This window comes from Rhamphochromis longiceps, linkage group LG10 (genome assembly GCF_057381845.1).
Source record: "Rhamphochromis longiceps isolate RC_006_pf linkage group LG10, R_longiceps_female_GT1.1, whole genome shotgun sequence".
NCBI classification, from domain to species: domain Eukaryota; kingdom Metazoa; phylum Chordata; class Actinopteri; order Cichliformes; family Cichlidae; genus Rhamphochromis; species Rhamphochromis longiceps.
In genome coordinates this window covers 14,887,497-14,914,119 of record NC_140566.1, presented here as the reverse complement: position 1 = coordinate 14,914,119, position 26,623 = coordinate 14,887,497, and the positions used below count along the sequence as shown (strand labels likewise).

The 26,623-nt window shown below is 40.4% G+C and overlaps 2 protein-coding genes across 3 annotated transcripts in view; one reads left to right on the top strand and one right to left on the bottom strand.

Moving 5' to 3' along the window:
* The first annotated feature begins 620 nt into the window (after nt 1–620).
* dpf2 (double PHD fingers 2) lies at nt 621–11,351 on the top strand. 2 transcript variants are annotated; one of them, XM_085420402.1, is made up of 12 exons: nt 621–708; nt 2,983–3,143; nt 3,606–3,713; nt 4,413–4,591; nt 4,688–4,780; nt 4,864–4,942; nt 5,406–5,447; nt 7,179–7,316; nt 7,432–7,563; nt 7,650–7,762; nt 7,855–7,936; nt 9,393–11,351. In XM_085420402.1, exons 1-12 carry the CDS (start codon nt 677–679, stop codon nt 9,473–9,475), a joined length of 1,242 nt encoding a protein of 413 aa, XP_085276528.1. In that variant the 5' UTR covers nt 621–676; the 3' UTR covers nt 9,476–11,351. The 2 variants fall into 2 exon arrangements, with proteins under 2 accessions (XP_085276528.1, XP_085276529.1); XM_085420403.1 differs by lacking the exon at nt 5,406–5,447.
* A 957-nt stretch (nt 11,352–12,308) lies between these two features.
* The window catches only part of LOC146660505 (sodium/potassium/calcium exchanger 3), a 33,014-nt gene continuing 18,699 nt past the window's right edge, over nt 12,309–26,623 (bottom strand). The window contains exons 6-17 of the mRNA XM_085420401.1: nt 26,358–26,461; nt 25,871–25,945; nt 25,756–25,781; nt 22,009–22,062; nt 21,761–21,903; nt 21,500–21,666; nt 21,186–21,423; nt 19,937–20,103; nt 19,641–19,755; nt 19,428–19,540; nt 19,212–19,277; nt 12,309–18,611 (exon numbers count right to left, since the gene is read on the bottom strand). Coding sequence (XP_085276527.1) covers nt 18,501–18,611; nt 19,212–19,277; nt 19,428–19,540; nt 19,641–19,755; nt 19,937–20,103; nt 21,186–21,423; nt 21,500–21,666; nt 21,761–21,903; nt 22,009–22,062; nt 25,756–25,781; nt 25,871–25,945; nt 26,358–26,461 — 1,379 coding nt within the window. The 3' untranslated portion in view covers nt 12,309–18,500. The remainder of the gene's footprint in view (nt 18,612–19,211; nt 19,278–19,427; nt 19,541–19,640; nt 19,756–19,936; nt 20,104–21,185; nt 21,424–21,499; nt 21,667–21,760; nt 21,904–22,008; nt 22,063–25,755; nt 25,782–25,870; nt 25,946–26,357; nt 26,462–26,623) is intronic.

Genomic DNA, 26,623 nt, shown 5'->3' with positions numbered 1-26,623 from the left:
ACAAGTTTGTGCAAATTGTTAACCTCAGTTTCCTGTTCTTAGAAAAAAAACCTGTGTGATTTTCTGCTGCTGCAGCCAATCTGCTTCAAGATTTGACACTCGGAGATGCTCTTCTGCATAGCTAGTTTGCAGTGAGTGGTTAATTGAGTTGCTGTTGCTATCCTGTCAGTCTGGCTAGTCACCTCTGACCACTCACCAGGATCTACAAGGCATTTTTGCCTAGAGAACTGCCACTCATTGAATATTTTCTCCTTTTTGGACCACTCCCAGTAAACCTAGTTGCCTGCCACATTCAGCATCACCTAAATCACTTTTCTTGCCCATTCTGATGTTCAGATTGAACTTCTGCTGGCTGTCTTGACCATTTCTAAATGCCTTAATGCATTGAGTTGCTGCCATGTGACTAGCTGTTTAGATATTTGAATGAAGGTGTACCTAATAAAGTGCCTGATGAGTGTATAAAGAACACTGAACTACATTTTGTGCACTGGAAGCTTTGTAAGTAATTTAAAACATTACTAACATGATTTGCAGCTTGGAATAATAAAACCCCTTGCAATGGCACGGGGCCAGCAGTAGGGGGCAATGTGTTTCACCTTACTCCACCATCTGCCTACAAGTCCTGACAGAGGGCACACATTACCCGGCAGCCACTTTCCCAGTGTATCGAAGCAAGATGGCAGCTGTTGTTGAGAATGTTGTCAAACTGTAAGTGTTGGACTTTTCTACTTACCTTACATGTGTGCAGGTGACACACACAGCCATCACATTGTAACGCCTGTACTATCGTACACCCGCTGTCGTTAGTTAGCTTAGCAGCATTCCAGCTGACTTAGTAAGGTTAGCCAGAGGCGTCGGAGCGTCGTGTCTGTTCACATCCTGGAATGGAAGTGTAAGTTAGCAGACACGCAGCTGACGTTTCTGAAACATGGATCACGAGTCAATGTAGACGAACTTGTGTTCATTTAATCCTTCGTGTATTTTTAGCGGTGTGGCGGCCACTTGTGTTTTTGTGACCAAACGGACGCTGTGGTGCTAACGTCAGTTGAGTATGGCAGCTAGGTGTCACGCTAACAAGCTAAAGAGAGTGTAATTGTGCCTAACGTCGTTAGCGAAGGCTGGAGCGGCTGGAGCGACTAGTTTAAAATGAATGAAAATCCCTCGCTGAAGATTTGAACTCGAGAGCCCGGAGCCATAGCCGGTGTTTCCGATTCACATAAAAGAACTGCTTATAAAGTTTAACGTTTCAAAAACCAGAACACTGTATTGTGCTCTAACGTGCTTCCATTTCCGTCGTCTTACATCGTGTAGCCGTACAGCCCGATTCGGGGTTAAAGTCACACGCCAGCGTACACACGCGTACGTCGTACCTCTACCTGCGATAACTGTGGCAGCACAAACATATAAAACTTACCCGACACACATCAAAATATTTTAATTTGCTTCCAAACTTAATTTCCTTGTGAAATAATACTGACAAAGAATGAAAGCTGATGTAATCTTGAAACCAAGTCTGTGCTGTCAAAAACATATAAATGAACTGTTGTTTACATGCTAGATGTGCTGGTTTGAATGAGCTGGTATCCTTTATGTATGCACTATGCTATAGTTACATTGACAGAAATATATTCACCTGATTTCTTTTTTTTTTATTTCTGTCCCCTCATCCAACCCAAAGAGCCTCCTCCATCAGAAGTTTATTCCTGGTGAAGGGAGATTTAGTTCCCTTTCCATTGGCTTTCTCTTCATAATATATGAAGCTCTTTACCGTATCATGTGAAGAGCCTTTGAGATAACACTGGTGAAATGGGGCTATATGAATATATATTTTTTTGCAACTCAATCACTGTTTAATTTTTTCCCTTTGCAAGAATAATGCACATCAATCAGCATCACTCTACACATAATAAAACCAGAGCCACTCTGCCGCTCTGAGTATTGCTTCATTTCTGTGGTGTGTCTTTCATAAATCCATTTTCTTCTGCTTATTCTTATCATGGTCACAATTAGGGCTGGACCCTATCCCAGCTACCATAGGGGGAGATGCAGGGCCAACACAGAAAGACAGAAAACCGCACTCACATTCGTACCCATGTAAAATTTTGACTCTCCAATTAACCCAAACCCCCTCGGTACGTGTCTCTGGGCTGTGGGATGAAGCGTTTTTACATAAATAATCAGACAACATATACGCCACTACAAGAATATGTCAGTACTAGCCAACCCATGTGTGTATCTGGTGTGCTCTCACGCATTTGTGACGGCTTCTTTCTAGTTAATTCACCCTGCCTGAAATGATTTCTCTGGAAAGAAAAGCAAGTGTTCATTTTTGGCTGGACCCCACAGAGCACAGACAGCTTTTTGCAATGTTATTATGGCCTTACAGCAAGTTAAATAATGAAGTCTTTAACTGGAGATTGAAATCTATGAAAAGCTTCTTTAAGGTTTAACACAATTACATGGTTTATTATCTCATCAGGACTGAACTGCTGCCCTCTGGGGGTTCCTGACAGCCTCGAGAGGTGCAGTTGTTGCATCACGAGGTTCTTTGTGCCACCCCCCCCCCCCCCCCCTTTTTTTTTTTTCTTTGACACTTGATAGCTTGAGGGAATTGTAAGATGTCTTCCTGTCTCAGTTTGAGTAGCTTCAGCCCTCAGCTTCTTTAAAAGGGATTAAGCAAGCAGCACTCTAACAGTATATTTATGCTATAAATACTGAACACTTGGCTTTGCCTGTGCTTCTACCAAAGCTCGTTGTTGTTGTTGTTGATGCACCAACAAAAGAGCACCTGCTGTTGCACTAAACATTTAGTCTGAAGCACAAAGACACTGCTTAGTAGGAGGCAGCAGAGCAAAAAAACACAAGCAGTTTTAAAATAAACTGAGACCGCACTTGTTTTGGAGCGGCAACAGCTGCTGATTTCTGTCTTGGAACCATAATAGACCTAATGACCAGCATCTGCCTCTGGTTTTGTTTCATCAGGCTGGGAGAGCAGTACTACAGAGATGCCATGGAGCAGTGTCACAACTACAATGCCAGGCTGTGCGCCGAGAGGAGCGTTCGGATGCCGTTCCTCGACTCGCAGACCGGCGTGGCTCAGAGCAACTGTTATATCTGGATGGAGAAAAGACACAGGGGACCAGGTGAGACACCATACGTGAGCGTCGAACTGCTCACCTGCGCTAAAGGCGTTTAAAGTTGTAAGAGCTGGACAAAATGAGCAGCAGAGAAGTGATCCAGAGGAAGCTGCACAGATGCTGTGAAGCATTCGTTATTAAGATGAGTGATTAAGTGATTAAGATGAATCATCATTTCCGCTGTTTATCAGAATTTCTCGAAGGAGCTACAAATAACCTCAATGCCTTCAAAACAAAGGACTAAATACACCATGCATGCATGTTTAAAATCACAAACAGAGCTTGTGTACTTAATGCAACTCCCTGGCAGCCAGGTGGTGCCTGCTCGTGTTTAAATGCGAAAATAACCGATTCTGAAAAGGACAGTCTAAGAAAATTCAAACGGAGCCTGTGGATTTTTTTTTCCCCTGCCAGTGTGTCAGAACTGTTTGATAACTGTGAACGCCTTCCTGTTCTGCCTTCCCTCAGGCATGGCTCCAGGACAGCTGTACACTTACCCAGCCAGGAGGTGGAGAAAGAAACGAAGATCTCATCCTTCAGAAGACCCCCGGCTTATCTTCCCTCCGGTTAAATCAGGTAGCACAGTAGCTCTGAGCAGCTTAGCTTATTCTCCTATTTTAGTGTGTCAGCATTTAAGGTGGATATCAAAGACTTTGCGGGGATGAACATGTGGTGCTATCTTGTAACAGATATCCATCAATAATTAAATCCAACTTGAATTGTACCTGTGCTTACAGTTGTATGTATCAGTGTTGGTGTTGTTCCTGCTGACTAAGCAGGAGAAAACATGATATGTCGACTAGTTTAAAAGTCAGAAAAGACTCAAAATTGATGCTAATCACGGGGCAAACAAGTATTTGAATGTCGTTGACATGTGTGGCTCTTTGTGCCACGCATAACATAGCTTACACCTTATATCTGATTGGTTTGCTGAGTGCGGCTGACATTAGCAGTGCTAGCACCAGCAGTTTTCTGTCCTTGTGGTTTAACATCCTCATGCTTGTGCAGAATGTGGTCACACGCTGTTCAGAGGGCTGGTTTTGAGGCAGTTTACTCTGACATTGCGTACACACAACGGCTCATTTTCTAGATCAGTGCAGAAACTTGTTTCATGCTGATAGCTCACCGTATCATCTTGTTTGCCACTACACAGAGCTGCAAAATAGGCTGGTTTTACCTCACTAGAATATCCCTAATTATTTTAACCAACTAAAATGTCTGGCACCAACATTTTCAGGTATATTATATTGTGTTTTGCCTTTCCTGATTTCATAGAGCTAGATTTAGGACTGAAGAAGGATGCTCTGTTGTCATCGGATGGCAGCAGCCTGGAGGCCCTGCTGAAGGGGGACTCCTTGGACAAAAGGACATCCGCAGACCTCCGAGGATCTGAGGAGGATTCCAACATGAGTGATTACACCGGAGGCCTGAACCCTGCCGCCCGGATCAGAAAGGTTCTTGTTTTGAGATTTGAAGTAAAGCTGCTATAGATGGAAAAGTGAAATATAATACACCCCATTGTCATGCCTTCCTCATCCCTGTCAACACAGAGAATCATCGAGCCTGACGACTTCCTGGACGACCTTGACGATGAAGACTATGAAGAAGACACGCCTAAAAGAAGAGGCAAAGGGAAAGGGAAGGTAAATAACGGCTGTCGATCGATGCGGTTTCTCGATCCCAAGCATGCGTTTAAGGGCCCGTCTGAGTCTAATAATGTGCGCAGGGCCGAGGAGTGGGCAGCAGCAGGAAGAAGCTGGACACGGCAGCACTGGAGGACCGAGACAAGCCGTACGCCTGTGACAGTGAGTCCTGTTGGCTGAGAGTAGAGCATGTGAATACAGCTCCGAGTAGAAGGTCACCGCAGGTGTTCATAGCTGTAATGTTTATATTAGCTCGAGTCCTCATTAACTATCACATTTTAATTCACCCTCTTCTTTTTCTTTTCATGTGTTCCATCTTTTCTCTGTTCTTCGTTAGACTTCTTATATCTGATATTTACAAAGCTAGTCGATCTGTATTTTTGCCACTATGATGTCATACTTTAATTTACAGGTATTTCCATGTGCAGGGAGAGAAAAAAAGTCTTCCTCTTCTTTGGTGTTGTCAGACTGCTTGATGTGTTTTGTTTTTTCCTCTTTTGTGAAGCCTTTTCACTTTGAGCTGCAGTGCTCAGTAGGTCATTGCCGACTGACTTGACTGATCCTCTGTCGGTCTGAGTCTCTGTCTGTGCTTTCTCTTCTCCTTCTCTTCTCTTCTCTCTTTCAGACACTCTCAAACAAAAGCATATTTCAAAACCTTCTGAAAGAGGTATACTTCTCTTCATTCCTTTTCACTCCAGTCTGCCGTGTCTTTTGTCTTTGCTGCCTGTTTTTATTTTCTGTCTGTTACCAAGTAGATTTGCTCTTTGTGTAGTTCAGTTCATAAATTAAATGTTCTGTTACGCACATCGTCCTGAATTGTAATTAACTACATTTGGAGAGCGTAAATGCCCTGTTATTATATGCTTTACCTAAAGTGTAGTTTGTAATCATGTAATCAGCCACATATACGAGTCATCTCAGCTTACAGAAGATTAGCAGTGGCCTTTAAAAGTTACTTTTTCCACCCAATCTGGCCTTGAACCTCCTACAGATTTTGATAAGCTGGAAGCTAGATCCTGCTGCTGATGTTTTCTTCCCCTTTTGTGAGTGCGTGTGCTGTTTTTTCCCCCTGTGTTATGTTAATTTTGACTGCATTTCTCCTCTTCACCACCTCTGCACCCTGTAAAATCTCATTCCATGTTCCATGTGTTCGCTTGATTTTTGAGTCACTTTAATGTCTGCTTGACTTTATGGGGAGTATTTTGTTTTCTCCCTCCCCCACCAACCCCACCCACACAAAAAATAGTTTCTGTTTGGTTGTTAGCCTCTTGGTTAGATGCTTCCCGAAAGTCGAAGACCTAGGATTGCTGGACTTTTGAGGAAATGAAAATTAGAGAAAGTGTGGAAGTGAAAGAAGAAGTACTGTGTTTGACTGCTATGACAAACATCACACCCTCCCTGTGACAACGGCTTCACACAGTGGCATCTTTGTTCTCCTTTAAGTCAGTAAATCCTCCTTGCACAATCCCACTGGCTTTCTCAACTGTTAAAAGAATACCAGTTCAAATCAGAAACATGATGTTTTGCAAAATGGTGACATGCGTTTCTTAGTTTTGTTTCAGTGCAGTGAGGTCTCGAGTCAAAACACTGTCAATGCTTCTAAGACCCTTAAACTGAAGAAGCTAAAGCCAAGATCAGAGCAGTTCCAGCATATTAGCTGCAGCAGGAGTGGTCGAGATGCTGTCTTATTATTGTGCTTTACCGTAGATTTTGAGCAAAGAGGAAGCTTGTCTCAAGTAAACAAATAAATACATAAATAAAGCATGTTGTTCATCTTTCCTATTATTTCACCGCCAGTTTATCATGTCATTGTGCCAATTTTGATACTCAACAGAAAGCAGGAGACATCAGGAACCTGGTGGGTTCTTAACTGATTTCTCTTCTCCCTCCCCCATCATCACTTTACCACATGAGAAGTTGTTGACATGTATTGAGAGAAACCACCATACGAGAGTCGTAGCTTTCTGTCTCGCTGTGTCACTAGTCTATGTTGTGTCTAATTTTTTCCTTTATTCACATAGTCAAAGGCATTGTGTCAGTTAAAAAAAATAGAAATACTAATAGTTGTATCAATAATTGCAAAGTAACTGTTTTTCAGTTACAGCAGTTAAATATGTGCATGATATGAGGCTACATTGTAAGTAGGACACTGCTGCAAGAGTCCTTTGATCATCTTAAGATACTTTTAAAGATGCTAATTATGATAATGTGAACAGTAGGAAGGGTTTCACCATCCTCATCAGCTTTAAGATGTCCCATGATAGCACTGTAAAGAATAGTCCTTTTCTCCATGAGTCACCTTCACCTTCCTCCACTGACGTGGTAGAAACACCTGATTTGACTGGTCTGTTCTTTGTTTTCATATCATACATGTCGTATTTTGTGGTTTTGGTGGCAGTCTGTGGGAAGCGCTACAAGAACCGTCCTGGCCTGAGCTACCACTACACCCACTCCCACCTGGCCGAGGAGGAGGGTGAGGAGAAAGACGACATGGAAATGAACGAGCCCGCCCTGTCGCTGCCCGAGGAGCCAAAAAGTAAGCGACAGCGGCGCAATGTCGATTCGGAGGAGTCGTCAGTTGATTATCTGAGGTCAGCGTCGGTGTAACTGATCACTGATATTGGCCTGCATGTTTTCATCTTCCCACGCAGCTCCAAAGAAAGGTCCAGATGGGCTCGCGTTGCCTAATAATTACTGTGATTTCTGTCTGGGAGACTCCAAAACTAATCACAAGACCGGCCAATCAGAGGAGCTGGTGTCCTGCTCTGACTGTGGACGTTCAGGTAAATAAGAGTAGCGATATGAGAAAAGCCACGCAGCAAGTATTCTTGGAAAGATGTAACGTGTTTAAACCCTTTTCTCGACGCAGGCCACCCCTCCTGCCTGCAGTTCACTCCTGTAATGATGGCCGCCGTCAAGACGTACCGCTGGCAGTGCATAGAGTGCAAATGCTGCAACATGTGCGGCACATCGGAGAATGATGTGAGTCGTCTTTAGAGATTGTTTGCTTGTCTCTGGGTTAAAGTGAGATCTAGGTTGTTCGTGCAGAGAACTGGAGTGTTTTTGTTTTCCAGGATCAGCTTCTGTTCTGCGATGACTGTGATAGAGGCTATCACATGTACTGTCTCAACCCCCCCATGTCTGAACCTCCAGAGGGTAAGTCCACCCCTTTTTTTTTTTTTTTTTTTTTACTACTTCCTAGAAAAGAATGAATCTGAAGCCCTTTTCACAGATGACCTGCAGCTGCATTTTCTAGACGTCACGCAAAGGTGGTGAATGTGAGATTACAAATGTCTGAGGCATTTATTCTGGACAGGAGCTCGTCTTTAACCTGTCAGCGGCGTTGTGCAAAATGACTCCGTGATGTCGGATTGTGTGAATAGAAGAGTGCATTTACCACACAGGGTATTTCCAGTAATGCGAACGTGGATTATTTCCTGCTGTGTGCTAAATGTAGACGGGACTGCTGTGGAAAATGTCACATCCTGATTCTCTCATTATCACACATGTCCAAAGTTCATGTGTGAATCTTACTGAAATGTAGAAGCCCAATTCAATAATAGTTGACTGCTTCAGTTTCAGTTTCAGTTAAGTATACAGTTCATGTGATTTGAAAATCATTGCTTTCTATTTTTATTTACAATTTAGAACGTGTGTGTGTGTGTGTGTGTGTGTGTGTGTGTGTGTGTGTGTGTGTGTACAAGAACGAGCAGCACTCAGAGCATAAACCTCTGCCAAGGCAGCTCACTCTCTGGGCATTGTTTACTTTAGGGTAGCATGACAGATGTTTACTTTGATTACACAAACATTATGTAGGAGTAGGTAATGGATAATTGGTATTGATTTTTAAATAACTGAACATGGCAAAAATCCAACAAAGTTGATTTTTTTTTTTTAAGGTTGAGCAAAAGGACATAAAATATCTGCAATCGCAGTCACGCACATAGAGAGCCAAGTTTACACAACCTGGACAAAAGCCTTCGGACAAAGCTGTAATAAATCTGCTTTTATATCAAGTTTTTGTCTCAGCAGCTTCTGAAAAGCTAGCTGTTGTGTCTCTGTGAGCTTTTCTTCATTGTTATTAAACAAAGAAAACAGCAAGTCTTTTGTAATTAAGGTACTATTTAATTTAAAAACAATACATTTTATTATTTTATTCAGTGCCAAAACATTTTAGAGAATCAGCGGTGCATGCTCTCTCATTAATCATGTAGAACAGCGGTCCCCAACCCCCGGGCCGGTCCACAGGTCGTTTGGTACCGGGCTGCGAGAGTTGAGGCTCGGGTTTGATATTTATGATTTTCAGGGTTTTTAAGGTTTTTTTTTTTTAAAAATTTATCATTTTTATCATTAAGTTTCCCTGGGTCTTTTCACGTGTTATCAATAAATCTTCTTCTTTTTTTTCTTTTTTTTGGTATCGGTACTGGTTTTATTTTGTTGCATTTATCTGCGACACCTTAAAGGTCAGTGCGTGAAAATATTGTCTGACATAAACCGGTCCGTGGCACAAAAAAGGTTGGGGACCACTGATCTAGGGGCCTCTACTGTTCTCCTGTTTAAATGCAGTTTAACATCAGATTTTACTGCCTCTCTCTGTTATTTGGGTACTCAGGAAGCTGGAGCTGTCATCTATGTCTGGACCTTTTGAAAGACAAGGCATCTATATACCAAAACCAGAACGCCCCATCGTCGTGATGGCCGCTCTGGCCCGCACTCATCACCCAGCCGTCCTGCAGCAGCGTCGTTTACCCTTCAAGATAAGATGACAGACTTCCCCGACAAGCTGACCTCAGAGAGAGGGTGTGTTCTGGACATGGATAAAGGGAAGGATTGGGAGGTATACCTTTACCAGACTGGCTTCAGTTACCATCAGATACGACTGTTACACAGTTCCAACCTCAGATTCAGTCCCACAGATTTTTATTTTCACCACCTTGCCACATAAGCAATTTCAGCACCAATCATGTTCGCAGATAGAAGCATAAATAGCCAAATAATCCCTTCATGTTCAGCTTTTTTTTTTTTTTTTTAATTTTGTTGTTTTGTTTTTTTTACACATGCAAAGTTGCTAAAACCTTGTCAGTGTACTGATTTTATGATTAGAGCATAAATAGAGCTCATTGATATCAAATAGCATGCCAATGCTCACTCATAGTGTAAAAAAAAGACATTTTATAATATTTATATATTTCTATAGTATAAATATATATATATATATATATATATTAGTGTTGAGTGTGCACAAATTGGAGCCAGAATGGTTATGATATGTTTTAGAGCCCATTTCATCCAGCACCAGGTGTTGCTTTATTGAACTGTATTTGGCTGGTCATTCGATAGAGTCAAAGGGATTTGCTGAGACTGTAAATAATTTTTCCATGTCATCCGCTGCCTGCGGCCACATAAAGGTACGCAGAGAAACTGCTCGTCGAAGGTGGCTCCAAAGGCTGAAGGACTTTAGTTAGTTAGACTGAAGTCCAATGATGGACTCGTGTTTGTGCTGCACTCAGAGCTGCTGAAAGACCTACTAATGTGCTAGTTTCATTTGGCATTGGGGCCTTTTTGACACAACTTGTCGGCTCTTCTCCAAAGCAAACTTGATATTGAATCTCTCACCGGGCCACACATCTGGCCTGTGTTAGACAGATGTGATAAAGTCGAGTCGAATACAAATCCCGCTAGCATTATCAGCCCCATTAAAGGGATAATCGCTGTGTTCTAGCAGTTTGCTGATGATGCACCATATCCATCGTTCTGTTGTTGTGACACCACTAGATTTCTTTTTTTTTTTCCTTTTTCTTCTTTAACCTAAGGACAATGTGACCTCGATTATGGTCACTTGCTGACAATGTAAAAGCAATAGAAGAGCCCTTTTAAGGAGGCAGGGATGACAGGGACTCATGGCTGAGTCTGTTTAGGCTCTGTTGCGAGATAATGTGCGATACTGTAAATGTTCTTTATCAGAAAATGCTATTACAGATAGTGGACTGTGGCAAGAATTATGGATGGCTCCATACTGTAGAAAAGAGAATATAATATGTATATGTATAATGTGGGGAGATGGCTCTTTCTGTCACTGCTTTCATAGTTTGATTATGCAATGGTTTCCTTCTGTGTCAAGGTGAGAGGAAGTCTGGCTGAACTGCTAAAAGCAGTAACTTTACCTCACACAGAAACAGTATTTAAAGGGTTTAAACATGCTGTAGATAGATGGCACAAAGACTGAGGGATAAATAGTCATGACAGCTGCAGCATCTGCTTCAATAACTGCATAGTTAAACAAGTGCATGTTCAGTAATTGTCAGCACTCGTCTTCTCCGTAGTTGTCTCAGTTAGGCCGGCAAAGGTGTTGGGAAGTGGTGTAATATAAATTAACCATGCTGTCATGTTTCAATAGCCAACTAACAATTACTAAAGCATTACACAAGTATAACTTGGTTTATTTTCTCATCATGTTTTAAACTTACTGTTTTATCTAGAGAGATGGTGGCTACTAGGATATTTTGCTGGTCGTTTTTTTTTTTTTTTTGTTGTTGTTTTTTTGTTTTCTTTTTGTGTTTGTTTTTGTATTCATCAGTGATGTTTGCATATCTGATGCGTGGGACATTTCGGGACTCAAGCGGAAGTTGCTTTCTAGTTAATCCTGTGATCCAGGTCTGAACTGAGCTGCTCTCCTCCAAAGCTGCACAACAAGAAGCAAAGTCCATAATGTGATTAAGAGGATAATGGCGTTCAGCGGTTAAGCAGCCAACATCCAAACTAAACTGACATAAACAAGAAGCACGTGCTCGGCTTTTGTTGTCACAGTCGGCTCTTGTGTCATTTTAGTATCAGACTCGGGTTTTCTTGCTTCCAGCTTTGGGTGAGACGCGTTCAACTATAGTAATAACATATTTAACCCTTTCATGTATGCTGCCAGCGCTGGCTTTGTACCCATCTTTATTCCTGTGTTGCATGGTGTCCACATGTGTGGGCAGTGAGATTTTATTTTTTAAAAAAAGAGGAAAATATTTTAGCACAATTCCCATAATTTGTGCATGAAAGGGTTAAATCGAGGTCATAGGTTTACATAGTTGGGGAATTCTCATGGGGTGGATTTTGATTTGGATTGTGATGGAATGTTTTATTGTATGAAAATTTATCTTCAGGAAAATAAAAATACTAAGCACTATAGTCTGCTGTTATTTCTTCTCCTCTTACATCGTGACATTCACTGTGACGGATGGGGAAAAAGTAATAGAAGCTGGGAGAGTTGAAAAGGACATTAGTGTTTATTTCAGCTTAAACATTTCTCCAGAATTCACCTTCAGTTTAGTTCTCAGTTAAATAAGTGGCCAAAAAGTTTGGCCGTTGCCCAGTTTCTGGTTTCCTCCATTAGACGCTGGTCACCACACTAAACCTTTTCCCTTCTAGACGTCCAGTGGGACTGACCACGTAAAGTGGCACCTTCATCATTTTGCAAATCACTGCTTCTTAAAAGAAATGTTAAGAAAATCAGTTGTTATTGCACTTTTTTTTTTTATTGCACTCAAGATACAAGAACAGTCTTCTATGATCCAATACAATCTCTATAGCAGTAAATTTGTAGCCTAAAATATCTTCTATTTCCAACATCACAGCAGAATAACCAGAACATTGTTTTTAATTTTTTTTTTTTTTTGCTTTTTTGTGGTGAAACCACAACAAGTACTGCAGCAAGTCGAGCTGTTCTGACGCTGCTTATTATGAGGTGTGTATCAGGAGCTTACAGCGGAGTGAAAAAAGACTCTGGTGTCACACACTGCTTTAAGTAAACTGCTGGCAAAACAACAAATTTTGATGGATGAAGGATGGAGATGATAGGAAAAAGTTGAATGCAATCATTACCTGATATTCTGTGCTCATATTGGCAATCAAACTTTAAGTATAGTGATACTCAGACTGTGGGGTTGGCCACTTTATGAGGCAAATTTTCACCCAACATTTTATCTCTGTTTGCCTGTAGTGGCTCTAAGATGAAGGCTTACCTATACCTTTTTCTATCTTAATAATAATAATAATAATAATGGATTAAGATATTGAGTTTGGAAAACATTACAAACAACAAATCATTGCCCTTATAAATATCACCTGTTTCTGAGTTTTAGTTACATATTTGTCCCTCCTGTGTGAAAAGAACAAAGATCTTCATCATGGCTCTTCACACACTAACTTTAAAAGTTTGAACTGCACAAAAATTCTAACGTTAATGTCGGCCAGTGACGTATTATTTACTGATATGCCAACAAAAGTGAACAACGCCAGTGTTGGCCAATGAATATGCAATAGCAGCTTAATATGTCAGCAATTATTATGATGATTCATTTCTATTTTTAAAAAAACAACACAAAGTTTCAGCATTGAGTAAACGTTTCCCTTTCATTGTGAGTGCTGCACAAAAACAGACCTCTGAACCTCGACTGCACTCCACCATCTTTGGAACCTGCTCATTAATTTGACAAAATATCAAAGCAAATCGATCTAAAACCGGACTTTGATAACATGCAAGACTGTTGCTGTGATCTGAAATATACAGTTAAGCCCATAAACATTTGGATAATTGACACTTTTTGTAATTTCACCTCTGATGTAAAATCCACTGTGGTGCTGTGAAAACGGTCTAGATGTGATTAAAACGCAGATTTTAGGCTTTGATTCAACAGGGTTTTCAACAGTTGTGTTTATAAATATTAAAAGGATTTGGACAGCAACATTTTAAATAGAAAGTTTGTTTTTAATACTTGGATGAAAACCCTTTGCAATCAATGGCTGGCTGAAGTCTACAGACGTGGTCGCGTACAGAGGCATAATTACAAAAACAATGTCATCATCCAAAATCATGCACACCTAACTAGTTAAAAGTCAAAGTAAAAAGTCTAATAGTCAATTAAAGTTAATTAAAAATAAGCTTCATTTGCCTCCACTGCAGACAACCAACTAAACAACTTGGCAGAGATAAAAGAAATTCACTGTTTTCTGCTCACAAATTTCAAAATTCTCACTGAATTTAAACCTGTAAATAGGAGCGTCGTCTTCTTTGCTCTCTTACGTGAAGTCCAGCCGTGTCAGTGAATCAGCCACGAAACAAAAGATTACCACCTTAGAAAGGTCACTGAACGCACCGGCAGAGCGCGCATTCGTTTCCATTACAATAACTCATAATTAACTTTACATCATGTATTTAAAAAATATATTTAAAAACACCACAAAACTAGTCTCTGTAGGACATTCATTATTGTAAAACTATGTAAATTATTTAACATTTAAAAACAGTAAAAAGTATTGTCCAATAGACAAAGATAATAATTGTACAGCCATTTGAAGGAAGAAAAAAAATCACCTGGATCCCTTTGCTGGAACATTTAAGATTTGAATTCACACAACAAGCTGAAAGAGGACAGTTTGTCCATCAGAAACCAACATTTACACTGTGTATCTGAGTATATATTGTTTAACACAAAGCGATTTTTGACACAATAAATACACAGCAGACGCGTCTCTGCGTGTGCGCGCTGTTTTGTGTCTATCCTGATCGGCTGCTTTGCTGCACAATGTTCCACCAAAGTGACACGATCGCATAAAACGTACAAGAAATACAAACATCGATAGTCGTACCTAAACGTGACGTTTCACTAGTAACCGGCACATAAAGTCATTAAAATCTGTGACACTGATATTTTTATATATATTAGATTTCATAGTAATAAGACCTCAAAACGAAAAAAAAAACCCCAAAACAAAACGTAGTACTACTGCTACTCTTTTTACTTACAGTAAGCTGCAGCAACACGTGCTTAGAATCAGGCAAAATTTTCAAAATATTGTGAAACTGTGCATTTCATTTCGACTGTACTAAAAACAGTCTGACGCATGTATGGTTTCCTGTGGTGCAGGACTAAAAAGTACCCACTTTCTCGTCTGACGTGCTCTGCTGTAACTCAGTGCCAGCTGCTACATTTGAATGCATGTAAATATTTTCACACAAACGTCAGCTACATTCAGAAAATACGAGGCTATTCGAAAATCTCTATTCGTAATCTCTTCGCAGCACGGACAAAATGACTTGAAATGACCAGCTTAAATTGTGCCAATATGATGCGAAACTCCTGTGATGTGATTGAAAAGTTATTTCTTGTTGGTAAGATTCAAAACTGCAGTGGTTTCCCTCTTTTTTATTTGCCTGCTTATGTTTGGACGCCTTCTCTACTTTTAACATTAGGCCTAAAAATTGCCTTTTTTGATAAAGCATATAGGATCACATGACCCTGAAGCCTCCCTTAGTTATGATTCAATACACCTAGACTGCTGGGGGGGCTTCCCATGATGCACCGAGTCTTTAATCCCGACTCACCTTTTTTCATTCTCTATGTGCTTACACACCACTCGGCATTTAATCAGTAGTTATTAATCTCTGCATCTCTTCCAGGGTGACTTTATTGTTCTGTGTCCCTCCCCCTTACCCCCTCACTGGTCAGATGGCCGCCCCTCCCTGAACCAGGTTCTGCTGGAAGTTCCTCCCTAATAAAAGGGAGTTTTTCCTTCCCACTATCGCCATGGCCTTGCTCATATGAGGGGGGTCACCTGATTATTGAGGTTTTCTCCCTATTATTGTGGGGAAAGAAACATATCTTATTCCGTATGATAAAGACATTTTTCTGTACTGTATGCAGAGTAGGATTTTTACTGTTGATGCATTATTTTTGCCCTCCATCCAAGCTGTGTAAACCTTTCTCAGCCGCTTTGATTTTTGTAGTCAGAAATAAAATAAAAATACTGAATTCCTGCGTGAAAATATGTGGATTCAGTATCAGACACAGGTCAGTAAAACGAACCCTCCCAGAAACCATTTGTCCTTGTTGCAATGGTGAAGTCAGCTAGGTAGTGATGTTGTCATGCATTAGCTTGGCTGAATTACCACTGAAAATCTAAATAAATGAAAAGGGTAGAACATGTAAATTTGCTGTATTACTATTGCTCTAAAATGAATGGAGAACAGTGCGATCTGAAATCTATCCAGTAGAAATGGGAAAGATTTGCAGATTTTTCTGCTCTTAGGGTTGCTAACATGTATCGCCAAATAAATCTTGGTTGGTGCTGGACTGGATCAGCTGGGGGGAGGTGATTGGTTGTTGGCCCTTTCAATGTGCCTGCAGGAGTCTCATTAAGAGTAGAGTTTTTGAAGAGATGCCCTCAGAGTGCGCCAACCAAAACTCCAGATCAATGGCAGTTTGTCAGCATTTCCACATTGACAAGTTGCACTTATACACCTCTATATTTCAGAGAAAAGTATTTACATGTTTTCTGCGTTTTCTTGACCGATTTAGTTCTGAGTTTATTTTCAGACTAAATACAGACATAAAAAACTGTACTAAGAGCTTAAGAGATTAATACTTTGCTATAAGTTATATTGGAGTTTATGGTTGTTTTTTTTAAAATTTTATTTCAAATTAGAGATGAACGGATATTTCATGACTCCGAGTCCTGGACTATAATCCAGGATTAAGAGCTTGAGTTTTTAGTTTTACAACGATAACTATCTTTGTAAAAGATAGTTACAAAGTTACACTTTGTAAAGAAGTTACACTTCTTAGCAGGAGTAACTTGTACAAATCTAAACCTTTTCATTGTTCTATAATTATTAATATAGCTATAGCTAACTTTTGTACTTAGTCCTTATGTAAAATTAGCAAGTCAGCAAAGCCTACTAACTGGACTGAATTATTTTCATACACTGCTTGAGAAAATAAAATGAGTGAACACTTAATCGCCCCAGTATGACACAGAGTCATAAACATAAACCACCGTGAATCTGCATTGGTGCAAATGAAAGTGACAAGTGCAGTGGAGATGAATGGCTACCCCCCATGACGGCTTTTTTAGATTTGCTTTTTCTAGTTTTTTCTAGTTTCGCTTTTCTGCTAGACTCCTTGTTAGTAGTGTTAGCATGTGATGGTACCTGAAGCCCATTCAGGCTATACATGGGGCTGGTCTGTGAGAACAGGTCCCACTAAAGGAGACCAGGGCCACCTGTTTCAGACAGCTTGGTCAGAAACATGCAAGAGTAACCCATTGGAGGTCATTTGCAGCGCTCTAGAAGTACTCTTCTTCCTCATTGTATACAGGAGAAGACAGCAGTCTTGCAGCAGGATTGATGAGTTTTGTAGTGCTCTCTCTCTCATGTAACAGCCTACTTCCTTCCTTACAAAAGCATCAAACGATGTGTCATCCTGCTGAAGCTGGACAACCCGTAAACCTTGAATGCAACTGCAACTACTGTGACAAGGAAGTTGGCAAAAGGCGAATCCAGATAAAAAATCAGTCAGGAGAGAGTCAGGAGAGAGAGCTGCTCTTTGGGGGTCATCATCTTGTTGTCACTTTCATTTGCACCAAAGCAGGTGAAATGTATTCGCAGTGATTCCTAACTGGACAGAGCAACAGACCAGAAGTTTAAATGACTTTGTGTTACACTGAGATGAGCCAGTGTTGTTCTCAGACATGTAACAATGACTAGTTTGCAACTGAAGGACTTAAACTGTCTTAAACCCCAGAGGAACTTTCTTTTAGGCAACCAGCACCTTAAAGTAACGCAGAGTAATAGTAGACTCTTTCTACCTTCATGATCGAGCAGTGATTGAGTATCTTGCATTTAGCTATAAATGGCTTACACTCATGTAGCATTTTATGTTTTAATGAGCAAGGTTGTCTTTCTGTCACACGTACACTTCTTTAAATCTGACCTTATCTGATTTGATTGTTTTTTTTCTTTTAATATTCTTTTAATATTACAGTTTTGTAAATCATGTGGCAACAGTGTCAATACTCTTGTCCATGTTTACGACTGGTCATCTGCAAACACAGTCCCTCTCACATGAACTCAGTCATTGCTAATTTAAAAAAAAGACAAACCCTGGGTTGACTTTTCTGAGTTAACCTTGTCAGATTTATTGGGTTTTCTGATGTTAGGATAACTGAAGCCAGATAAGAAAACATCCCTTTTAAGGTGGACTTGCTTCAGAACCCAGGCCTTTGGTGCACCTCATCTCCAAACCAATTTAAAATGTTTTTTAAAGCAATTTAGCAAATTAGTCCACAGCTGACAAATTTAGCTGCCACGTGACCTAATCATGAGCTTCATCCATCACCTGAAAGCAGAACAGCCAATCATCAGTCTAGCACCGACCATAAAGCTTTTATAATTGCACGTTAGCAGGAAAGGAAAGCAGAGTGGCTGCTGTAATACTTACACAGAAAAACAAAAATTCAGCTCAGTTCTCTGTACAATTATCATCAAAATATTGGCCATTAAATAACCACACCACTGTGCAACAACAGCACTTCAACATCTTTTAAGTTACATAACTTGTTTGTGTTTTTTTAAATATCACTAAAGGCCCAACAGATCTGCTGCCTCCATCTGCCACATTCCTACATTTTCTGCTAGATCACCCAATTTAATACCGAAAGACTGCTTTTAAACACTCCACTGTACAAGAAGGACAAAAAAAAAAAGCTAAAACGTTTTGTGTAGTTGCATGTGTATCACCCTAACAAGTCCCACTGAGTTGCAGAGGAATTAATAAGAGGAATACATCAATGCCGTCACTTTTTTTCACTTTTTTTGGCTTCAGGAAGGAGGACGTGTGGTAGAAAGGTAGATACTCAGCATGGCGTCTGAGTTGGGTTGGCCTTTGACCTGTAAGCCTCACATCTGCCCAAAGAGGATAGAGCAGAGCAGGAAGATGGCATAGAGAAACATGAGACCCAGACCCAGCCGACGGTCCAGTCTCCAGTGGTTCAGATGAACACTCAGCACCTGCAAGCAGATGCGGAGCATGCAGACATGCTGATCAGGGACAGAATTGCCAAGGGTCCATTTATTTTAAATAAAATTGTCTTTAATGTATCTACCTTTTTAGTTTAGTTTTCGTTTAGTAAAAAATACATAACTGGACAGCTTTCTATTTATATACGTTTCAACCCCAAGGGGGCAGTGCAACATGTTGCAAGCTTTGCTCTCCACCACATCCCGAGGGAAACATCTGGTTCATTAGCTGCAAGCTGCTCCACATGTTTGCCAACTTTGTTAGTGTGGCAACTGGTGCCGAGCACCCAATGCACAGCTGATTTAATAGAGTTATTTTGTAGCCTAACAAACACACACTGGTGAGTGTATATTAAGTTTGCAGCAATGTTGCAAACCAAAACACTCAAAGAGCCCCAAACCTGGCTGAATGATCTAATAGCATTATTGATTCGTATGACTTTAAATCTGTTTGATATAGAAATGTACTGGGTGGGATTTTTTTAAAAACCCAAATTTAGCAGAGCTCTCTGCTGTACACTTTATACTGGTTACACCTCTCTGAACATCACCTATATATCTGTGCAACCTTTGGTATTTGCATTTACTTACTGTCAGAAACACAGACGCCAGCAGCAGGATGACAGAATATACAAGTCCTTTATTATTTATGGATATCTGTGGGAAAGAAAAACATCAGTGTTATGACCATCAAGCAGAAGTGAGAAGCTGCAAAGCTTCGCTCTGATAACTCGCACAGAAAAATTAGTAACCCGGGAAAGAAAGAAGTTTGAAGAGGTGTTACATAAAGATGAATGTAAGCATTACTATTGATCCGTGGTCCACCACAAGTGTACGCAAAGCCCAGGGGAAACCCAAACCCAGCAGGATGTCAAAGATATTGCTGCCTACAGAGTTGGACACTGCCATGTCCCCCATGCCTGAGTAAAGACAGGAAAAGTGACAGAGAAATGCTTAAGTACTTGCCTCACAAAGAGACATAAAAATGAAAGAGAGAGACATCACGCAGGACACATTTACCTTGTCGAGCTACAATCAGACTCGCCATGCAGTCAGGCACGCTAGTCCCTGCTGCCAGGAAGGTTATGCCCATGATGTAGTCTGGGATGTCTAGTGTGAAGCTGATGATGGTGACCTGATAGAAACATATAGAAAATATCAGGATAAAGTTATCTTACTGGTCTATAAAACCTTCAAACTGGCTTAGTTTTTGTTTTTGTTTTAATTTACAAACCAACATGCAGATGTACATCACATCAGTTTCAGCAGGTGTCTGAGAATACAAGAGATACTGTAGACAGAAGACCTGCTCTTACCATCCACACCATGAGGTAGGAGAAGACAGCGATCCATAAAGTGGAGGCCACAAAGGTGACCATGAACCAGCGGTGCCAGCGTGGCAGAATGCAGTTAGGCACAGTGCAGTAGAGCAATAGGCCCAGAGGCCATGTGATCACCCACTTTACCCGCGCACACCAGCCATCTGTGATGAGACAGCATTTGGACTGTATCAGCAATCAAGGGGTTAACATGATAGAGGAGTAAGATCAATTTAAGGCAACAATAAACTGACAAATTCTAGCTATATTTATTGAAGGCTGTTCAGAGGCCAGCGAAAGCACAAGTAATCCCTGTGACTACTCTTGGGGCTTCATGATATCCTTAATGTGATTATCTAAGGTGCACAGCTCTCTGTCCACCCCGCCTGGCGTTTAAACCTCCTGTTTTTAAGGGGCAGCCAATCAGAAGAAAGTTGATTTAGAGGCAGGGTGGCCTTAAACAGGCAGGAGGTAAATGGGTAAACTCGGGGGCTGCACAGAGATGAATAAGGATTACTTTTAACCTTGAATCGTGCAGCGCTTCTCTAGTAGAGCAAAAGACTATGGAGTAAGAAATGAGCATTATAGCACAATCATCAATCAGCTAATCAATCAAATCATTATATTGAACTTAGAAGCAACAAGTGTTATTACACATTAAAAAATGAACAGAAAACCAGCGAGAGCTTCATGTGGAAAACTCTTTTTTATTGCTGAGGTATATAGTTAAGGGCCTCCCTTAGTTATGCTGCAGTAGGCCTAGGCTGCTAGAGGCTTCCCATGGTGCACTGTGCATTTCTTTTTCACTCACTATGTGTTTATACACCACTCTGCATTTAATTATTAGTTATCATTAACCTCTCCTCCACAGCGTGTCCTTGTCCTGTCTTCTTTCCCTCACCCTCAACAGTCAGCTCAGATGGCCACCCCGACCTGAGCCTGGCTCTACTGGAGGTCTCTACCTGTTAAAAGGGAGTTTATCCTTCCCACTGTTGCCAAAGTGCTTGCTCATAGTGGATCGTCTGACTCTATATTATTGTTACTATGTTACTAATAATACCGAGTTATCATTGTAGCATCTTTAGCTTACAATATAAAGTGAGGCAACTGTTGTCGTGATTTGGTGTTAACGGAATTGAACATTTGCTTTTTGAAAAGGAAGCAAATGTTTATGAAGTCCTAGCCCTATTCTAGCTCATCTTATGTATCTGTTTTGATTATACAGTCTAAAATATACATTCCTCACCTGGAATGCGCACTGGACTGAAAATCCCATCTTCATCGTCATCTTCATCTTCTTGCTGGCACACCTCGGCCCCTGGCTTGTCTCCTGACTCTGTGTCGACCATGCCGGGTCTCCCGCCTCCGTTCTCCAGACTGCAGGAGGCTGTCCTCTTCAGACTGTTGCTGGTGGACCCCCCTCTTGACCCGGGTCCGGCCTCAACGTCCCGTTGATTTTTTGAAATACGGAGCAGTCTCTGTCTCTGCGGTCGAAAAAGATCATTTAGAATTTTTTTTTTCTTGTGCGCGAGTGCGTCACAGTATGTGAGCATTAAATACCTCACTGATGAGCATGCGTCCGGCCATGGAGAGCCTGGTGCGGGGTGAGAAGTGGGGGGTGATCATAATCCGCAGGCCGGCCTCTGAGAATGACAGTTTGTGAGGGTTGAGGATGAGAAGCTCATCTACCATGACGACTGGAGAAGCCTCCTGACCATGGGCTTGGCCTGTGTATGAGATGTTGCCAATGAAAAGCACAACATATAAAACTACTTCATTCACACTCGACAAATCATTTAAAAAAACAAAACAAAAACAAACCTTTGTTGAGAAGCACCATAGATGTGTTACACGCCGAGGTGTCTTCTCCCAACTTGTTGTCTCGCCGTTCTTCTGATCGGAGGCAGCACGGCCTGATGCTCCTCAACCGACGTGTCACAAACACAAAAATCTGGGAGTTGAACCTGTGACAGAGCAAACCACCATCTTACACCATCCAAGTATTCTTACAACTCACACATATGGAGCTTTACTGACTGATGAGGAGGTTTTGTCTTCAGGAAACTTACTTCATGATGATAATGTAGATTCCATACATCGTCATTAGCAGTAAGGACTCCCACCTGCACAGTGAGCAGAACGTTTATGTGAGTCTGACCTTCACAGAATCAGTGTGCATTGGGAACAACTTGGGGTTCAGTATCCTGCCCAAAGACTGGAGCAGTCAGGGATTGAACCATCAGCCTTCCAATTAGCAGAGGACCTAAGGCTAAGATTGAGCTCGTAATGCTGCACACTGCATTTTTCTGGGGGGTTATTCCATCTGTATTTCAAATGTGAACAATAACGTGACTATTTTTTTTATTCATATTGGGAAAATGATGGAGAAAACACCTTTACAAATACTTCATATAATACTTATGGAAACTTTGAAAAAGAGAGATTTCGTACCCGAGGAGGACTATCACACTATTTTCAGATGAACATGTTGTGTGTGTTTTATTCCACCTTTAATATCCCTGAAATCCTTCACTTGCTTTAACTCTTTAAAAAAAAATCTCAAGCTGTAATAAAACTCTGTGGTTTCTACAGACCTCAAAACCTGCTGCCAGAGATGCCACATACAGATTTCAAACTTTCTATGTTAACTACACTCCAGGGAGTCCATATTATCAGAGCCACAGTCTTAGTATTAAGTGATATTAAAAACCGAGGACCAAATTCAAGCAGTCGAGCCATTTTTTATGATGGAATTTAAATATCCCTGCTGAATAAAATGCTATGAAAGCATCTATAATCACTCCTACTTTCATCCCCATCCCCAAGTTCTTCTTCTTCTTCTTTTTTTTTTTTTTTTTAGAAAACTAATAACAGTATTGACCTCAAACTCTCCAGAATTCCTAATAAGAATTCCCTGAATTTTTGTTTTCCTCAGCGTGAAAAGTCTCTTGATAAATTGAGAATGACCCTGGATCGCTTTGTTTAGTTAGGATAATTTAATTAAACAGAAACAGCTTAAGTCTATCCAGCTCTCTTGACCACACTTCCTCCTCTTCACTGATTGGTTTGTGTTCTTCTTTGGTCACCTTTTATTCACAGTTTCACTCTGTCACAGTGTAGCAGTTCAGTCTTGAAATGTATTTATTTATTTAATCTTTTTTTAAAGATAGAAATGTGGGACACATTTATCTTTTATGTTTCCCCTTTTGTTTGAATATTTATAACTATAATTTATGTATTTATTTAGAATGGATGGATGGAATTTTGCAAATTTAAGCTTTTAACTGTAAATTCAGGCTTTTATTCATTTCCAACACTTTGATCAGATGCCCATAATGAAAGTCACCTTTGTATTCTGAACCTCTGAATTACCAGAAACCACCAAAAACATGGCTTTAAAAGTCCATTATCATCCAGATTTTACCTACAGACTGTCATTTGAACTCAGTAACATAGGAGCGCCCTAAACCAACTTCTTATAGTCTCTTATAGTTTGTAGTTGAGTAGTCAGTTTTGCTCAGAGAGATTCCAAACTCAGTGAGGTATCCCAGAAGCATCTGGACAGTGGCCATGACAGTAGCAGATCTTCTAAATACTAAGAAGGGGTACTTCAGTGCTTCCTGTAATGCCTCCTTTAGCAGAGGAGACACTTGGGCATCATTTATTAAATTGCAATCCAAAGTGATGGAGTGTGCAAACAAACATCCAACCTATTTTCCATTTCCATTGCCATACTCTGCTGATATGTCTCAAGCATGCTCACTCATCCAGGGAAAGATACCCTGATAAAGTTAATTCTGTTCACCTGACTGCAGCTTCTGCTTCTTCGTTGAGCGATGAAAAGTTTCTCCCACTGAAAACATTAAATCTGGATAAAGTGAATCAACTTTCTCGAAACTAATAAAAATGTTTTCAATCTGAACCTTCAACAGGTTCTTAAACCCACACATGAGCTATGAACATTACAACATGAAGGTGGAGAAGATCGTAACTTGGATAAAAAAAAAATGCATACAAAATAAAGTACAAGAACATATGAGTAGAGAAGACCAGCAACTAATCTCAATTAGTCATCCTAACACTGCATTTCTCTTTTGCTAAGTCCTTATGAATTCCCCTTCATATCTTTCCTTGACCTCATGGCTTTTCCCATAAAGGTCAAAGAGAAGTGAAGTGTTTTGTGAATGATTTTCTTATATAGGGATATAAATGTAGTTGAAATATATATAAAAACATCAACACAAAACAAGGCAGTTCAGAAACACTGTCACAGATTGAGTCATACAAAGCAATTTTTAAAATAAGCATCTAAACGTCTAGTACACACTGTCCAGTTCACTTCAGGTTATGCATGTTTTCTCTTTGTCTTTGAATATGAATTGACTGAAACTGTCCCATTGCTCCTTGGCCATCTCTATTTTTTACAGCTAAGCCTTCACAACATAACTTCTCCACATCGCTGCCACATTTTCACTGTCACAGTTTGAGATTCTTTCCAAAACCTGAGAATTAGTCAGGCACAAATCCCTAACCCGACCCTCAATAGGCCCACTGCATACTTATTCAGCTGTGGCATGACACCACTGTCTCCAAGGAGACACAGTGTTGGTGATCTAGGCAAATCACACTTCAACAATCGTAAAGATGTCTTCAAAACAGAAAAACCTTTGCACACTCGCGTGCATGCACATAAGTGCCTCTTTTTGTCTTACATTCCCAGCATATAGCATCCTTAATTAAACCCATTTTGTTTAATTGAGAAGGATAACAGTAAATTATTTTATATTGGATAAAGTTACTTCTACTTTCCCTGATTTGTGAATAAATAAAGCTATGACTGACAACAGTGAAATGGACACAGAAAGCACAATAAGTTCAGTGTGCTGCAGTCTGCTCTGTCCTTTCTGAACTACTTTGAGCACTAGGATGCCAGTGAACAAGTTCAAATACAATCCGTACCAACAAACAGGACTGACAGTAAAAGACGCAGCTGCAAACAGCGGTGAGGTGAAATACACCAAGATGGCCTCGGTTTGGGACTCAATAAACAGCCTGCTATATATCACGAAGGAATTCAGCACCACAGTGGACATTAGATCCTTGAATAAATCTACCCTTTCAATAAAATCCCAACACGGTGAACAATGGAAAGCTCTTTTACTCTAAAGGTCTCGGGAAGAGAAGTAGGCATCCAGAGCGGGAAAAAAACCAGCTGTAAAGGAAGAGTTACACAAAAGAAATCAATCTAACAACCAGTATCAAATCAATCTTACAAATAAGCTGCAAATGACTGAAATGAGTGCCACTGATGGCATAAACCTCCAAAGGAAATCAATCAAAATTAATTTACTAACATTTTCCTTTCCTGCCTCTGATTAGAAATATTTGTTCAGATGTTACTATTTTTCAAGAATAAATCAGAAACATATTGATTTACCACAGTCCGTTATCACAGCTATAACGCTGCCATTACTAATAATAAAAAGTAATACAAATCACTTGAGGAATGAGGTTGTGACATCATTTAGAGCATGAAAGAATGCGCTTTAAATTCATTTTTTGTGACATTTACAATTCTCGTCATCAGTAAACCGCAAACGAGGAATAAAATCATGTCAACAGGAACGTCAGCTCCTGTTGCAATCCAACCCATTTAATCCGATTCCTGACAGACTTTTTAAACACGCCGAGTCTCAAACTGAGCTCATTTATACAAGCAGTGAAAACAGTGTAAAGTACTGGCTCACACAAAAAAAACAGGGAGTTAAAAATTTCTTAAAACAACCTTTAAAAATGAAAAAGCTGTGTGGACTCACCAGACAACTGTGGCATCATAGATGACCTAAGGAGAAAGAAAAGACAGTTTAAAAGCAAAAAGGATGACACGGAGCTCAGAGGAACTACTCTTTATTGTTTAAATGTGTATCTCACCATGATGAGAGTCAGTACTGACAGGATGTAGTAGGAGGAATCTCTAAAGAGAGACCACCATGTCAGAACCACTGTCTGTGGAGAACAGATACTCGTGTTACAATATTTTATTATTCATTATTCAGAGCTGCGCATGAACAGGTTTCTTCTATTGCAATGTCTTCTATTACATTTTATTAATTTCAAAGCCAGATTAAATGAAGGTTCTTTACACCAGTTTGATAAGTTGCTTTGTCCTGAGATGACCGCGCTCAGACTAAACCCCTCTGTTTGGCAGTGGAGTGGAAAAAACTGTGGAAGACTGAGCCTTTAAAGCAGTCTGAGCTCATTTGAAACTTTAATAATGTTTAACAAACACATCACCACTGTAGCAATATCTAAAAGCACAACAGTTTCCCTTTAAACAAGCATTGAAAAAGAAAAGTTACACCACATGTGACAAACATCTGGCTGTAAGATGTGAGTAAGAGTCACAAGTTTAATCTACCTGGCCTGCAAAGATTCCACTCAAACCAATTATGACCAGGATGTTGAAGACAGCTGAGCCCACGATTGTGCCGACGCCAACGTCACCTTTAGTGATGAAGACACCTGAAAAAGTGCAGAGGATTTGTCTGACGTCAGATAAAATCTGTCTGTCATTCCGTGTTTTTAGGGGCTGTTTATCCTTGTAAACCCCAGATGAGAATCCACAAGCTAAAATATGAACTACTAAGAAAAATCTTTGTGTTGCTTTAAACTGGACTCTGCTGA

What these genes read in the sequence shown, in the direction of transcription:
- dpf2 (XM_085420402.1), top strand. Translation starts at nt 677, where the DNA reads ATGGCAGCTGTTGTTGAGAATGTTGTCAAACT. An exon ending in CTGCCGCCCGGATCAGAAAG is followed by an intron (nt 4,592 to 4,687) that starts GTTCTTGTTTTG and finishes CTGTCAACACAG; the next exon opens with AGAATCATCGAGCCTGACGA. An exon ending in GCGGCACATCGGAGAATGAT is followed by an intron (nt 7,763 to 7,854) that starts GTGAGTCGTCTT and finishes TTTGTTTTCCAG; the next exon opens with GATCAGCTTCTGTTCTGCGA.